Source organism: Hippocampus guttulatus, chromosome 7 (assembly GCF_054856545.1).
Source record: "Hippocampus guttulatus isolate MCC_2025c chromosome 7, RoL_Hgut_1.0, whole genome shotgun sequence".
NCBI classification, from domain to species: Eukaryota; Metazoa; Chordata; class Actinopteri; order Syngnathiformes; family Syngnathidae; genus Hippocampus; species Hippocampus guttulatus.
In genome coordinates, this window is record NC_141267.1 from 11,318,773 (window position 1) to 11,333,591 (window position 14,819).

Sequence of the window (14,819 nt, forward strand, 5' to 3'; positions counted from 1 at the left end):
TACTTTGTTTCCAAATTATTGGATGAATCGTTGCAAGGGAACTCGGTGCCCAGAGAGGTGCAACACGGCCCTAAACACTGGAAACCAGACATGTGCCAGCACAAACTCAAGATACGTCCATTTTTATGCAAGTCTACCAAAAGAGGGCCCTACGTCACGGTTCGCCTGGAAATGCCTCAGCATCCCTCCAGTATTTGAACGACATGGCTGGGGAGAGGGGTTTCTGGGCTTCCCTGCTTAAGTTGCTGCCCCTGCAACTTGACCTCGGACAAGCGGAAGAGAATGGATGGAAGGCATTTCCCATGAGATCGTTTGACAACATTATAAATACTTTTATCCCCAACTTCACCCACTCCTTTATGACATAAACGTAAAGAGTTAAGGAGTCTTCCAAGACCTTTGGATCATAATTAAGTGCATGACAAGTGTCTCTCAGTATTTGTTGTATATTAATATACAGTTCAAAATTTCATAGTTATTTGCAATCATATGATGTTTCAATCATCTGCATTATGTGGTAGCCTAGACTTGTGTCATAACTATTCTTGTGTTGCAGGCTGGCAATTTGTGCACCTGCAGCTCAGCTTTTGCCCTCCTCCACCTTTTGAACCCAGTTTCATATCTTTAAAAAGTATACAAGCTATGAAAGGGTTGACCTGCAATCTTCTCTTGCAGTCTGGGTCAGCTTGCATTCTCAGCATTCAGTTTAAAACGTCACTAACCTGATTGCTACTATTGTGCTAATTTTAACGTGAAACTAAATGTCAATGCTCATGCAAATACCAAATTTCAAAGCAGACCTACAGCAACACACAGACAAGATATACTGTATACGAGCAGCAAGAGTGATGACTTGAAAAGAAAAAAAAAAAATCAAAAGAGTTGGCAGGTGATCGCGCACTGACGGGCTGGTGCTGAAAGTAACCAGACAATAAGGCAATGCCGATGAGGATGTGTGAGCAATGCGTTGAACTAGTGCTTACTTCTGGGTTTGTAAGTTTGCTTCTGAGGTCAGAAATTGCTTTGGAAGCCACCGGACTCTTCAATAAACCAGCACGGGGAATAAAGAAAATCCGGTATAACGGTACTTACGGATAAGAGGCACACTGTCATTAGCGGTCCCAAGTTTATTGGTAGCGACACACGTGTAGTTCCCGTAACGATCCTCTGTCATGTTGGTCACTGTTAGAACTGATCTGGAACTGAGGCTCTTGATGTCGATGCCCTGGCCCTTGATAATCCTGAAAATTGAGCACAATGCCAAAACATTAAGCCTTTATTTCTCACCCACATGCACAGAAAATGTCAAGAGGGAGGAGGAACGTGTCAAGGACAGCACAAATGTTTGTCATCCTGACACTACAGTAAGTAGCACTTCAAGACCCTCTTCTGCCGATGTAATTCCTTGGTGTCTCACATGTGAAGACTTTGGACTTTGACGCTACTCTCACAAACATTGTTTGGCATCACATTGCATTAAATGTTGCCCACTCTGTATCAATTGCAGCCTTATCATCCTGGAAGGTAGATTCCCCCATCTGTGGCCCCTTCTCAAGGATTCTTTTCAATTGTCACTAACGACCGACACCAATTTGTACACTGCGATTGATGGCCCTTTCACTCAAATCATAACTAAAAGTCATAAACACGGCTTCTATTCTAAATGCCGCTTATTATTTATGTTTGATCCTGCCTGTATTATGAATGTGTTGGACAAGATTGGTACATGTGCACATTTCATTTCATCAAACCATGACTGTAAATGATATGATGAACAATGACTTGTCATTCATGTTGGTTGCTTTCTATGGTGGGAAAGTAATGACTTTGACATGACCGCAAGAATCAAGTGTCCTTTACAAAAGACAGATTCTTTAAAAGTTTGTTGTTTACAGTTCCATTGGGGAAAATGTTCTATAATGATCAAGTTCATGTAATTGTATTGTGGGAGAGTGCCATGTGATTTCAGAATAGCGCATTCACAGGTATTTTCCCTTAAATGTGGCGTGGCAATATCCATGTAATCTACTAATGTTATTATTTTATTTCACAATCATTCAGTGACAACAATATATTTTATGATTACATTAAAATGTAAGCTATAGATTATTAAAATAGATGACCTGTGCATTTTCTGAAACTGAACCCCTTCAGTATTCCTGACATAATGCATCACATACTCCACAGAGGAGGCGTGTTGTGTATTCTGTGTTGACTGTGGCTGCCTCATCGACCTCCACTTTTGCTTTGCTTACAGTATGAGGGACTCTGGTTTAAACCACTTCATTAGACCTTATGTCAAGCCATGTCCCAAGGTGACATCCTCACTAATAATCTTGATGGTAGTACCAAGCAAGCGTTTTCTTTTTTTTTTTTTGAGTCAATATTAAACAAGCCCACAATCTCCTCTTTCAGATCAAAAGCACCACCACCCAGATATATGCACGCAAGACTGCCTCGCCTCCATCCAAATCTGCGGCAGATCATGAAACGGACCATGTCAGACTGTTTTGCTTTTCCAGTAGTGGCAAGCTGGAAGCAGCGTTTAATTGATGTTAAGGCCGTAAAACACAGTGGAAGAAAATCACTGGCCCTCATTCTCTCTTTCTTGGTGTTGTGCAGATGCTAAACGTATTGTTTGCCGTGTTAAACATTGAAGACCACATACTTCTGTACTTCAGTAGTTATAAAAAGTCAATTAAGTAAGAATAAAGCCTCAGACTAGAATCCTGGCAAATTCAATCCTGAGCAATTTGAATTAATTGATTGCAGCCCATAATTACAATTATCGCAGCATGAGCTATTGATTGAGGAGCAGTTAATGATGGTATGTGGTCTTTTTTAATCCAACAACACACAGGTGGATTTTAAACGACGGATGTATATGCAAGAATTGATGTTAGAGGATTGCCGGGGAATGTTTCATTAGGATTCAAGGATGGGACGGAACACAAAGGACTAGTTTTGGAACGTTGAATTGAATTGAATGCAACTTTATTGTCAAATGCGAATGTATGTGGGCTCTCCATAGCAGGCAGCCAAACACAATGACAAACCATTTTCCTTCTGAGGGAAAACAGATAAAGCCACCTCTTTTTCATTATGCAAACGCATTGCCTGCAGCATCTTATAATCTTGTACTTATCAGTGATAGCATACTGGCAGTTTCAACTGCTACTTTGAGAAACATTACAGTAAATATTCTCTAGTACGGACTCGTGTTTGCGCTGTCCAATTTGTCCTGATAACAGAAATTCCTCATTTGGGAAATGAGCATGGTACATGTCCTTTATGAAACTGCAAGTATGTTGACAAAATGCACGTGTAACAACACAATCAATAAAATACAAAAATATACTGTCCAAAAACTGTTTATATAACAAAAACTGCAATACAGGTGTATCCCAAAAAAATCACAACAGTAAAATACGTACAGTATTTTAATGTTTATTTTTTTCTGTCTTGGGAAAAAAAAATTTATTTTGGATTGTTTTGTTGGATGCATTCTTTGGTTTATGACAATGTTTGCCTGCGTGTCATACAGTTTTCTTGCTAGTTGCAAGTAACTGTCTCGTTGATCACCGATGTCTGGTAATTCTTGTGCATACTGAAGGATTTTTGTTGCCATTTGCATTGCTTCCTTGCTGGATGGTGGCTTGTCATCAGGAGTTGAATCGATGCCTTGTTTTTTAAAGTTTCGTAGATTTGCTTCTTTCCGACTCCAAGTGTCTGCTGGATCTTTTTAACTTTGTGTCCAGCCTCGCTCAAACGGATGCATTTTACTCGCTCCGCTCCAGTCGTTACAGTTCTTCTACGTTTCGATGCGATGATCTACACGACGTAAGTGAATAAAGTTAAAATCTTTCGCAATTACAGTAAAACGCACGCCAATAAAAAGTCGCTTACACGTCTTCGTTTCGAATCTGATGAATGAAAACGGCGAAGCGAACACGTTTCTTCGGTCATGTCGAGTGGGTGCTGCTTTTAAGCTAGTGCCGCGTTCTCCAGGACGTAAGCGAATAAAGTTAAAATCATTCACAATTACAGTAAAACGCACGGCAATAAAAACTCCTTACACGTCGTCGTTTAGAATCTGATGATCGAAAAACGCGAAGTGAAAACTTGTTTCAGCGTTGTGTCTTTTCCGTCGCATCGGGTGGGCGTTGCGTGTATTTAAGCTCCCGCGGCATTACACCTCCATCCGGGTTACGGGTAGTGGAATTTCCGCTTACGCAAGTTCCAGTAACACGTAATATCGTAGTCAAAATGTTAATGCATAGGTTTTTATTCCGGGCGAAGGATATTCCTTTCCATAGAATTCCGGGGATGGGAATATTTACTGTATATCCTGCCTGTCCTGAGCATCTAAACGAAATTTGGCTTATTAATAAATATTACTTTTTCATCATTACATACAGTAAATCCTAAATAGTATCCACACAATTATTGATCAACGATTGTGGAAAACACGATTTTTTGTGGCCTCGAAACTTTTGTGGCCAAAACCCAATGACAACCACTTTTGGTCTAAAATAAAGCCATGAGAGAGGACACACCCTTCTGCAGAACAACTGGAACACAGCTCATTCAAGCGACCATCGATGCTAAGGCAATCTCTGCTCACCTTTTCTCCCCTTTGAACCACTCAAATGTTGGCGAAGGCACAGCAGCTGCCTCACACCTCAGCAGAGCTGTGCGTCCCAAACTAACACCGTGGCTCTTCATCTCATGGATGGATGGGGCAACTGGAGAAAACAAGGACACACTTTTTAGAAAAAAAAAACGCATTTCTCCTTCAAACGAACTTGTCTGTGACAATTGAGTCGTTGAGAGCTAAACTGGAAGATTTTATTGAGAAAATGATGAGGAATGAAAGCCTTTCATACCGCAGTCAACGTTCACGCTTTGCAAAACTTCTAAAAGAGACAGAGCTGGGCAGGGGAGAGTGCATCCCTCCCCGCTGTTGGGAAAATGAAATGACTTGTACTGGATGGCGATAAATGGCTTGATGGGAGTTCAAAGACTCAATGGCGGCGGCAGGTTCTGTGAATGCAAAATGAGGCTCCTTTTATGTGAAGAAGTGTGAAGGAAATCTCTATTCCATTGTCATGAAGGCAGCTGTACATGTGGAGAATTTCGGCGGCAATCCATGCCTTTGTGTGCCAAATATTTACATTGCTTTGAGTAGACACAACCTTCAAATAAATTGAATCCACGTGCAATGACAAAGAATCCAATTTGGACGGCAGTTTCCTGTTTGTTTCCTGATAAAACGTGTTACACCCACTGTTATAGTTTAACACGTAACAACGAGCAGTGAATGACCCTTATCTGCGTAATTCAACTTTAGGGCTTCGCAAACCAGCGTGTCGTGATATGTAACAAGAAAATACAGAATGGGATGAGATCTGTAGTTTGGCCAATGCTCCTGGATAAATTCATCAAACGGCTCCTGATATTCTGCCTTCTACCTGCAGTATCCTTACAGTGGAAACATCTCCGACAAGAAATGAGGAAGAGTGGAATGTGGACTGTATCCGCAGGGTTAGCTGCCTGCTAACCTACAGACATCTGACAGACGAGGTAGGATGCGAGAGATGTGTGCAGTCAGAAGAAGATCCACGTGAGCTTTTGTGAAGGTGGACTACGTTTGCGTAGGAGAGGCCAAGGGAGATGACAGTGTGCTCTGTGCTGATGAATTTCCTTCCAACAACATTCTGCTGCAACCTAAGGAACACACTCATATGACTTGAGTCTGCTGATTTTATGTCCTTGCATGTGTGTGCCAATTATACCAACTCCTTCCACTTTTCTAAGGCTGGGCTGACTAATTTGAAAGACCTGAGGTTCGGCTGTAGCGTTTCCTCTTCATTTATCACTGTAGGGAATGTTAGATGCCATTCTGTGGGGTAGTGACAGACTTTGGCCGCCTTTCTGGATGTGGAAATGGGTGTGCAGGATTTCAGTGTGCATACCGTTATTAAAAAAGCAATAACCCGATTCAAATCCTCACCCACTCAATTTGAATCCTTCGTGGTAATCAAACCACACTATCAACTGGGAGAAAAATAAACACGCACTCACACTGTTACTGTGTGTCTGTGAAGATGTGACTTGAAAAGGCAATATATATATATATATTTTTAATACAATCCAGAGTGGACCACTTAATCCGGCTCATGAAGTCGGCATTACAAATAAAATAAGCCATTAGCACTGAGCGACAGCACACAAATGTTAGGCACATCACAATTAGGACAAACTCAATGATGTAGTACAGGGGTAGGGAACTCCGGTTCCTCGAGAGCCATATCTTGCCTGTTTTAGGTCCCTCCCTACTCCAACACACCTGATTCAAATGATCAGCTCATCAGCAAGCTCTTTCAAGGCCTGAACAATTGCACAAGCCTGACATTGAACCTGTTCATTTGAATCAGGTGTGTTGCAACAGGGAGACTTGGAAAGCATGCAGGGCAGCGGCCCTCCAGGACCTGAGTTTGACACCTATGCCTTAGGGTTTTGTATTATGGCTTCCTCATTTATTTTGATAGTCCACTTCCGGGGACTTTGTTTGCTTCCTCTATTTTTCAGGCTGGGCCGGAGGTGCTCCCACACCTGCAACTGATCAACAATCACCACCTGTGTGTAAAGACCTCTGCTGATCTGCAAGCGGGCGACAGATGATTCGTGACCTACGAGTGTGCCTCCCTGCCCAGCCTGCCGCTGCTCCTTCACCCCCGGACCAAGTGATCCTAAAATTATCCTGCTCCCCATCCGCTCTTGGATCCACTGCTACTTCCACCTCTCCTGGACCTCAACAGGGAGGGCAGGAATGAACAGGAATGCTCCGAGATGAATGAATGGAAGACCACACCACTTTGGGAGTGTTTTTTGGTGAATAATTGGCATTTTAACATGGCTAAAACTTTAACAAAAAAAAAAAAAGTTGATTTAGCAGGGCATGGCCCCTTTAAGAAACAATACGTTGGTGTTACAACTTTGCTACAATAAAATTTTAATGTGAAACAAAAAAAAAGGAGTATCCAAATATTAATACATTTGACAACAACCATTGTTAAACTTCTCAATCATTGATATAGAAAAGTGTGTGAACACCATAGCTTTCCATTTCCAGTGATGCAAGTCTCATTAGGGTTGTGTGTTTGCTGGAATCAATCCCAGCTGATTTCAGGCTTATTATTGACTACAAAATAGATAGATAGATAGATGATGTGGCTGTTTTACCCAGACAATTTCCTTTTTCATGAGGATCCATTTCTTAATTATTATAGTTTTTTTTTTTTTAATCTCACCGGTCTGAGTTTTCAAGGTGGACTGCAAAATATTTCTCAGTGGGATATGTGAATCTGATTTAGCATTTACTGATCCAGTGAGGGGCTGAGCATATATATTACCTATTATCTTCTCCCTTATCAAGGGCACCTTACATAACTGTTTACCACACAAGGTATCTAATCTATCCGTTAGAAGAATTCATAACAGTTCAGGAAAGCAATGATTCTGCTCACCATTTTTGGACCTCTCTAAAAAAGAATGACCACAGGCTTATAGGTGGTCCAGCATGGTTTACCTGTACATGTATAACAATTGAATAAAATCTTTCAAATTAGGTCCTGCCACTCAGCTCTGTGAAGAATGATGACACCTATAAAAAGCTCTCCTGTCTGATAATTCCAATTTCAACTTGATGACATGTCCTACATCATCATACCGTGTGACGCGGAAAACTCATTCACTGCTTGGGGGAGAAATGCAAAAGAGTGGACTAAAATTCCTGTAAGTCCAATAAGCCAGGTAATTTTGTGTCCTGAGCATGCTGTGGTGGTGCTGTAAATCATGCTTGGATTCATGGCGATGCCACCGGATTGGGGTGAGGGGTTGGGTCGAACAATAGCAAACAACCCCCCACCCACACACACAGAGCAGAAAAAAAATATGGCCTCCGTTGTACTGCCTCATGACAAATGGCCAGTTGTGGGTCGATTACAAACCAAATTGCCTTGCATCTATATTATGCTGAGCTTGTCATCTAAACAAATGCAAGGTCTCCAACTGTGCATCCCTACAAAGTGAACAAACGCTCACATGTTAATGATTAGTAAAATGTTTGACCCTCAATGTAATATTCATGACCAGGTCGTGTTCAGAATGCATCAAACCTTAATGTAAAATCATTCACCTTAAGAAGCCTCATGAGACGATTAATGATTAATGGGCGTGTTTCAAGACTGAGGGTCAGACGTGTGTATGCAGAGATGTGTGAAGCAAAAAGTTACCACCCTTTGACAATAATTTGTAGCACCCAGACATGAATAAACAATTAACGACTGACTAGGCACGAAATATGATATCTTGGTAAATCTAATGCTAACTACTGTAGAAGTTGTACGATCCGGAGGGAAAAATACACTTCCCTCCACTATTATTGAAAGTGTTCTTTAGCTTCTAACACCTTTTTTTTTCCTGAAGAGTATAGGACACAAATAAAAAAAAAAAAGAGGAAAATCCAACCTTCATGTGCATTTTTTCAGTGGTGGGGGGGGGGGGGGGGATCCCAAATTAAGAATAAATTGTTTTACGTCAAATCATATGTAACATAATTGTATAAAAGCATGAAATAACATTAGAGATTAGGAATCACAGGTTATTTTAAGGCAGTTTCCCCAAAACGTACTGCTTAACTAATGACGCACATTGTCTACTAATCACTCATTTTCATATACTCTGATGACAAGTTTAACTTTTGGGTTGCTGGGAAATTAAAATAGAGATTTAAGGGGGGGGGGGTATTTTTGCAACATGTGTACTCTTTACTCTTTACACATGACCACAGTTACGCCCAGAAAATTGCTACGGGGAGTAAAACCATTCCTTTTACATAATTTATTTAAATACCAACTCTTACTCGCCATGAGAACACAAGCTTTTTTTTTAATTAAAAGATCAATTAACATCCCTATCTCTTCAGTCAGATTGGAAAATGAGTTTTCACCGCAATTAAGAAATGGACTCATCGGTGCATGACTTATCAGTTTACACACAGAGACACTGTTCCCAACTGCCATCTGTGGGATTCACTGTCATCTCTATTTTTTTTTTTTTTTTTACTGTCAGTCAGGAATGGTTCTGCTGCCAAGATTTATTAATTCAATAAAATTTCTATTCAGAACAGCAAAGGCGCATTGTGTTCCTCCTGTTTTATTTAATGAAAGGCATATAAATAACCAGCTTAGTTGGAATTGTGTGACTCCCACGGGACATTCAATCTATTGTGTGATTTTACCACCTAACAGTTTAAGGTACGCTAATACACGGATGCGCTTCACGGATTATTCAAGGAGGACCACAAAAGAAAGCTGTCAATTATGAAAACTGTCTGCTACAAGAGCATCTCCTCACTAGAAATGATTTTAAAAAGTAATGACTGTAATTACTGGGGCAATTGTATTTGAGCTTATTATCTGTTAATGAATTTTAAGAACTGCTACAAATGCTTCTAATAACTTTAGCGTTATGTCAAAGTATAGAGGTTTTGCCATGTTGGAGCATTATCAGCACGACATGACTGCCACGCTTGGGTGGTGCAACATAACAAATTTGTTACTGTTAATGAAAAGGCAAAATTATGTTCATGTTGCTATAACGTAGCCCAGTTGCAACATGCTTTTTCCTTATAATTCTTGTTGAGGATGAGTTGACTGTAAACGTGCACATTAATTAAAAATGATTCAATACAATATGAGTATTTTCTTTTCATTGGTGACTCCAAAATGTGCAGATGAAGCTAAAACTGAGTGCCTACTCTGAAGTGGAACTAACAAGACCATTTAGTTTGCAAGAGATCAAGATTTTGCTCATTTAATCGTGCCCTGAATGCAGCAAGAAATCTAAATAGCAATCATCATGAGAGCTCTGGAGAGATGTAGAGAGACGGATTTACATCCCAACAGCTTGAGGGCAGTGACTCTACTTAGCTTCAGATGAGAATCCATTTCATTCAAGTCTTCTCTTATGAGTTGTAAGCTACAGTGGTAATAGATACTGCAAACTGCCGACCAACTTGACCTTTCCCCTTCATATCAAAGTATACCCTATTACTGTGCTTTTGTAGTTTAATCAACATATAGTATATTTAAATTTGATCAATGTGTAGGGTTTGTCACCTCACCGAGGCAGCTTTTCAAACACACACACACACACACACTCAAATGCAAGGACATGGTGCACACCCATTAAATTAAATAGACTATAAATGTCATGTGTGATGCGAATTTACACTGCTCAATGATTGGCAAAGAATAATGTTCGTACTGTGTAAATATACTTAGGCTCAACTAAGCATGGTTTAATTGTATGCCATTAAGAGACACAAATCATGTTGATGAATGAAATAATGTCTTGGACATCTCTACCATGACCCTTTCTCCAATATTTTACCTTTGAATTGGCCAAGGCATGGAGCCTTTTTCGGGGAACTGCGGGCTTGGAACAAACAGTCATTGCAAACATAACAAGTGGGTGTATGTATTCCAATAATGATCAGAGTTCGCACGTACTGCAGCTGAAGATCTTTGAAGTTCAGCAAATCTAAAATACGTCATTATAAGTCATTAAAAATGTGTAATCAGTGTTTCATAAACAAAACAATAACGAAAAACAATTGACATATATAAACATGGCTACTCTGTAAATAAGCGGAATTCACAGCTGCTGGGCTATAGGGGAGGAAGGAAGCAATGATGGCCGACAAACTTGGAAGCACAGATGAATGTTCTCGGGGTAGAGTAACTTTACAATAAAAAAGATTCCTGTATGGAATAAACCAAATGAAGTTGATCATTCTCGAACCACCGGCGTTCACTCGGCTCTATTCCTGTGTAGGCAGTGGGAGTCTTGCTCCTACTTAATGGTGGCTGTGACTGACTGGCAACCAGTCAAGGGAACAGTCCACTTTTCAATCCCAGTCATCTGGAATAGGCCTACAAGAAGATAAATACGGGAAATGATCGGATGTTTTTTCCTCTTCAGACCTATTCCCTTCGCTATCACTGATAGTCAATGTAGGACCCTGTGGAGACCTCCGAAAAATAAATGCAAATCAATTCAATTGTAATCGGGACATTTGACTGGAAAAGGAAAGATAAGAACACGATATAGGAAGAGAAGCATGGAACGAACTTTGCACAAAAGCCAGACGTGGCGCTGACATGATGTCAACAAGTCTGCCTATCTGCGTTGCACTCCTGCAAAGGGGCTTGTTGGTGTGATTTTGAAATATGAACAGCTGGAGTACCCTCAAGCAGTTGCAGCCGAATGCATCCAAAGGGCGGACAACAAATAAATCAGAGGAGAAGACAGTTGGTTGCTTCCGTGCAGACGTGGCGAAAGCTTCTGCAAACTGTCAAATTACATTTTGCAACATGGTGCTATTCAAACTTCAGAGTGCCCCTTCAATATAAGGAGTGAGAACAGTGTACTCGCGCTGTAGAGTGCTTTCGAAAGCAGAAAGGATGGTCAAAAACCTTTGATTCCTTAACATGGACAGGAAGCCATGTTTTGTGATAGCTTCATCTGAATTCAACTAGTAATGGGCACGGCGGGTCGGTGAGGTGAATTCATTCATTAATGAAACAGTGTCTCACAGGGAGATTTCATGGTGGGCCCTGACTCATCCATCCCCGAGACTCATTCACCTCCTGTAGATTTATGCTTTTGAGTCCGTGTCGGCAGATCACGAGCCAGTAACCTGCGGCGAGGATGAATTATGTAAATTTGAAAAGGAGGTCAGAGATCACGCTTTTAAGAAATAGAAAAACTCTTATCATTTAAGCCAAGCAGGGATTTTCAGCAATCTGAACAAAAGTGTGAGCCTCTGGATGACTGCCACCTTTCATGCTTATCTGATTTAAAAAAAAAAAACAAAAACAAAACAGCACATTGTACAACGACAAGAAGCAAAGGCAGCCAGTAATTTAATTAATGTGGTCAGCTCATGACAGCCCTGTAAAACTTTAAGAAATTCAAACAGAGCTTTAACAGTGAACCCAATGTAGATGCCTCAATCTCAATTTCTAACGCTCCGCATCCAAGAAAGCCAAACGGCTGGCTTAGTGTTAGCGGGTTTTACCATAGCTGCGTGCTGGGGCTTAAGTTTGTTTTTATTACTTGGTTATTTCAATTAGTGGCCTTAATCTGTAATTAGCCCTGAGGTTAACAGCACTGTTATGCCCTCCAAAAATGAATTGTTTTGAAACTGGAGAGAAACTGTCGAGCCACATATTTAATGAGACGGTTAACCCGTTAAATGACATGGATTATACTATATTATAACGGTAGAACAAAAAGAAAAAACAATCAGGATTGACTGATTTTTACGACTTCATTTGAATGAACTAGTTTTGAGAAGATTTCCCCCTGCTGTCATCATGATACAATTTTATCCATCCGTGGTCTATTTCATCGTAATACTGGGCACATATTGTGATAAAACTGTGTGAAAAATAAGTGAGTGACATGATTTGACCCAAAGGGTTTAACTTCTTGTAGTGCCCAAAAGTCAACATTTCCCTTTGGTCATGTAATCCATTCAACCTTGGAACTATTTCACATACTTTTTTATGCTCATTAGGCTCGCAGGTGATGTGGAACCTACCCGAGCAGACTTTGGCAAGGGCAGCCTAACACTGGTCTAGTTGCCAGTTAATCACAGGGCACATTTAGACAAAACAGCCATTTACCCTTACATTCCAACCATGGACATTTTTGAGCATAGGTCTTCAACAGGCAGCCACCAAAGTGTTATTCCTTAACTGTCTCCATGCCAACGACAGCCTTTAGAAAAAGCCCAAAAGTCGTTCATTGTGATGGAAAATGTGTTCAATTGTATGATTTTTAAATGCTCATAGCATTTATTACTTTTGGGTTCATTCATATATTTGTTATCTGACTGGTCCAATGCATAGGCAGTAACATCATGGTGGCTGAGTAGCAGTCCAGGTAAGACTCCGTCGGTGGAATATGGTGTGTAATACCTTTCTGACAACGTGAGTAGCAACACACAAATACACTGTACCTTCCTTGTGAGCATTAGCCATCACTAGTTGCACCAAAATGCATTATAGTGTTCACCGTGATATCAATTTGTGAAAGCTGCTATGTATTTGACCATATATGAAAGACAAAATGCATAATCGTAGATGAAATATCATCATAGGTTTCCTCTGATTCAGCGATTGTCCATTTTGTCATTCAGCTTCAGAGCACAATGCAAAATGTCCTACGTTAACACTGTCAATGTTGGGTTCTTCTTATTCAATGTCAGTTATAAGTCAACTCATTTGATCATTGTGATTAGGAGCCCAATGTTTGGGTACATGTACCAATCTGTATCTGGTTATTCTTACTTTCAGAAAGAAACACACGCGCGCACACACAAACTGGCACAAACTAGAGGTGGGAAGCCTCTGTATAATTGGGCAGACGCTATTCTAATTTACATTTTCAATGGAGGGAAGAAAATCATTTCCAAATCCACTCTAATAATGTAAAGGTTTCATGTGAGATTTGTCAAAAAAAAAGTACAGCTTTATTTATTATACAATCTTTATTTTGAAGGGGGGTAGATAGGTTTGTAGGTAGGCGGATAGGTATGTTCATGTTTTTGCCCCCTCTTATTGTAAGAGGCAGCAACAAGTGATAAGGTTGGTGTTTTTCTACTACACGTATACAAGTGTGTCCGATTGTATATTCGATGGTGTTTTTCTGGCATTTGATTTGCCATCTTGGAGTTTGGAAGAGGCAGTGACAGACTCGGACGTTTGAAGATCTATTCATGCACTTGCCCTTTCCTACCATGAGTCACAAAGACTGGGACAAGGTCCAAATATTTCCTTGCAGAAGAACAGTCGGACCATGGTGAAAAGGAGACAGTGAGGAGTGTTTACCATCTGGACTGACACATCAACTGTGGTCAGGCTTTACTCCCTCCGCTTTGTGCGTACATCATGTAACTGTGTAACAAAAAAAGAAACCTTACACATGGGCAAAGGTGCTTGGCAAAAAAACAGACGTTTGTTTAGGCAGGGGATTGTTTTAACTCAAATGACCTTCTATGTGCTTTTTGAATCAAGTGGAGGTAGATTCGCATTGACTATGACTCAGGATGTCAGGAATCATAAATATTAATGTCAAAAGAATGTGATCATGAAAATTTACACTACATTGTAAACCTTGGGCGGCAGAGCAATGTCATCCTCTTCTTTTTATGTACAATAAACATAAATACAATACACCTGTGTGTCCACGTGTTGCCATTCATTCACAGAAAGGCATGCCATAATGCTGTTAAGTATATCAGCTTTGAGTTCAATTAAACGGCACTAGATGTCTCACTAAGCAAGTCAATTTTTAGTGTAAATTGGACTACACCATCATATTTCAGTACTCATATTTGTTTGCTAGTATGTAAATGTAAAATGGGTGATTTGTATTAATACGGTCGGGAAACCTAATGTCAACAACACATTAATATTGTGCTGAAAACCTTATACATCATTCCAAGGACCACTGGATGCGATTCTCAAATAACCTCTCAAAATATGCAAACATTTTTTTTTTTTGGATTCATTACTTTATCCTGAATCTGTAAACAAAGTGGTGTGAGTGAATGGTGAATATAAAAAGCGCCCTTAGCATCATTCCTCAAGGGCTCATTTACAAATCACCAAAAGGAGGAAAACCACAAGGTCTGGACAATTTTCCACTATGTCAGGAATCAATAAAAAAGAATGAACAATTGC

At 40.2% G+C, this 14,819-nt stretch overlaps 1 protein-coding gene across 2 annotated transcripts in view; it reads right to left on the reverse strand.

Moving 5' to 3' along the window:
* The window catches only part of negr1 (neuronal growth regulator 1), a 130,166-nt gene that overhangs the window by 39,126 nt on the left and 76,221 nt on the right, over positions 1–14,819 (reverse strand). For both annotated transcript variants that reach the window (XM_086115790.1, XM_086115791.1), the window contains exons 5-6: positions 4,625–4,745; positions 1,093–1,241 (exon numbers count right to left, since the gene is read on the reverse strand). In XM_086115790.1, coding sequence (XP_085971916.1) covers positions 1,093–1,241; positions 4,625–4,745 — 270 coding nt within the window. The remainder of the gene's footprint in view (positions 1–1,092; positions 1,242–4,624; positions 4,746–14,819) is intronic.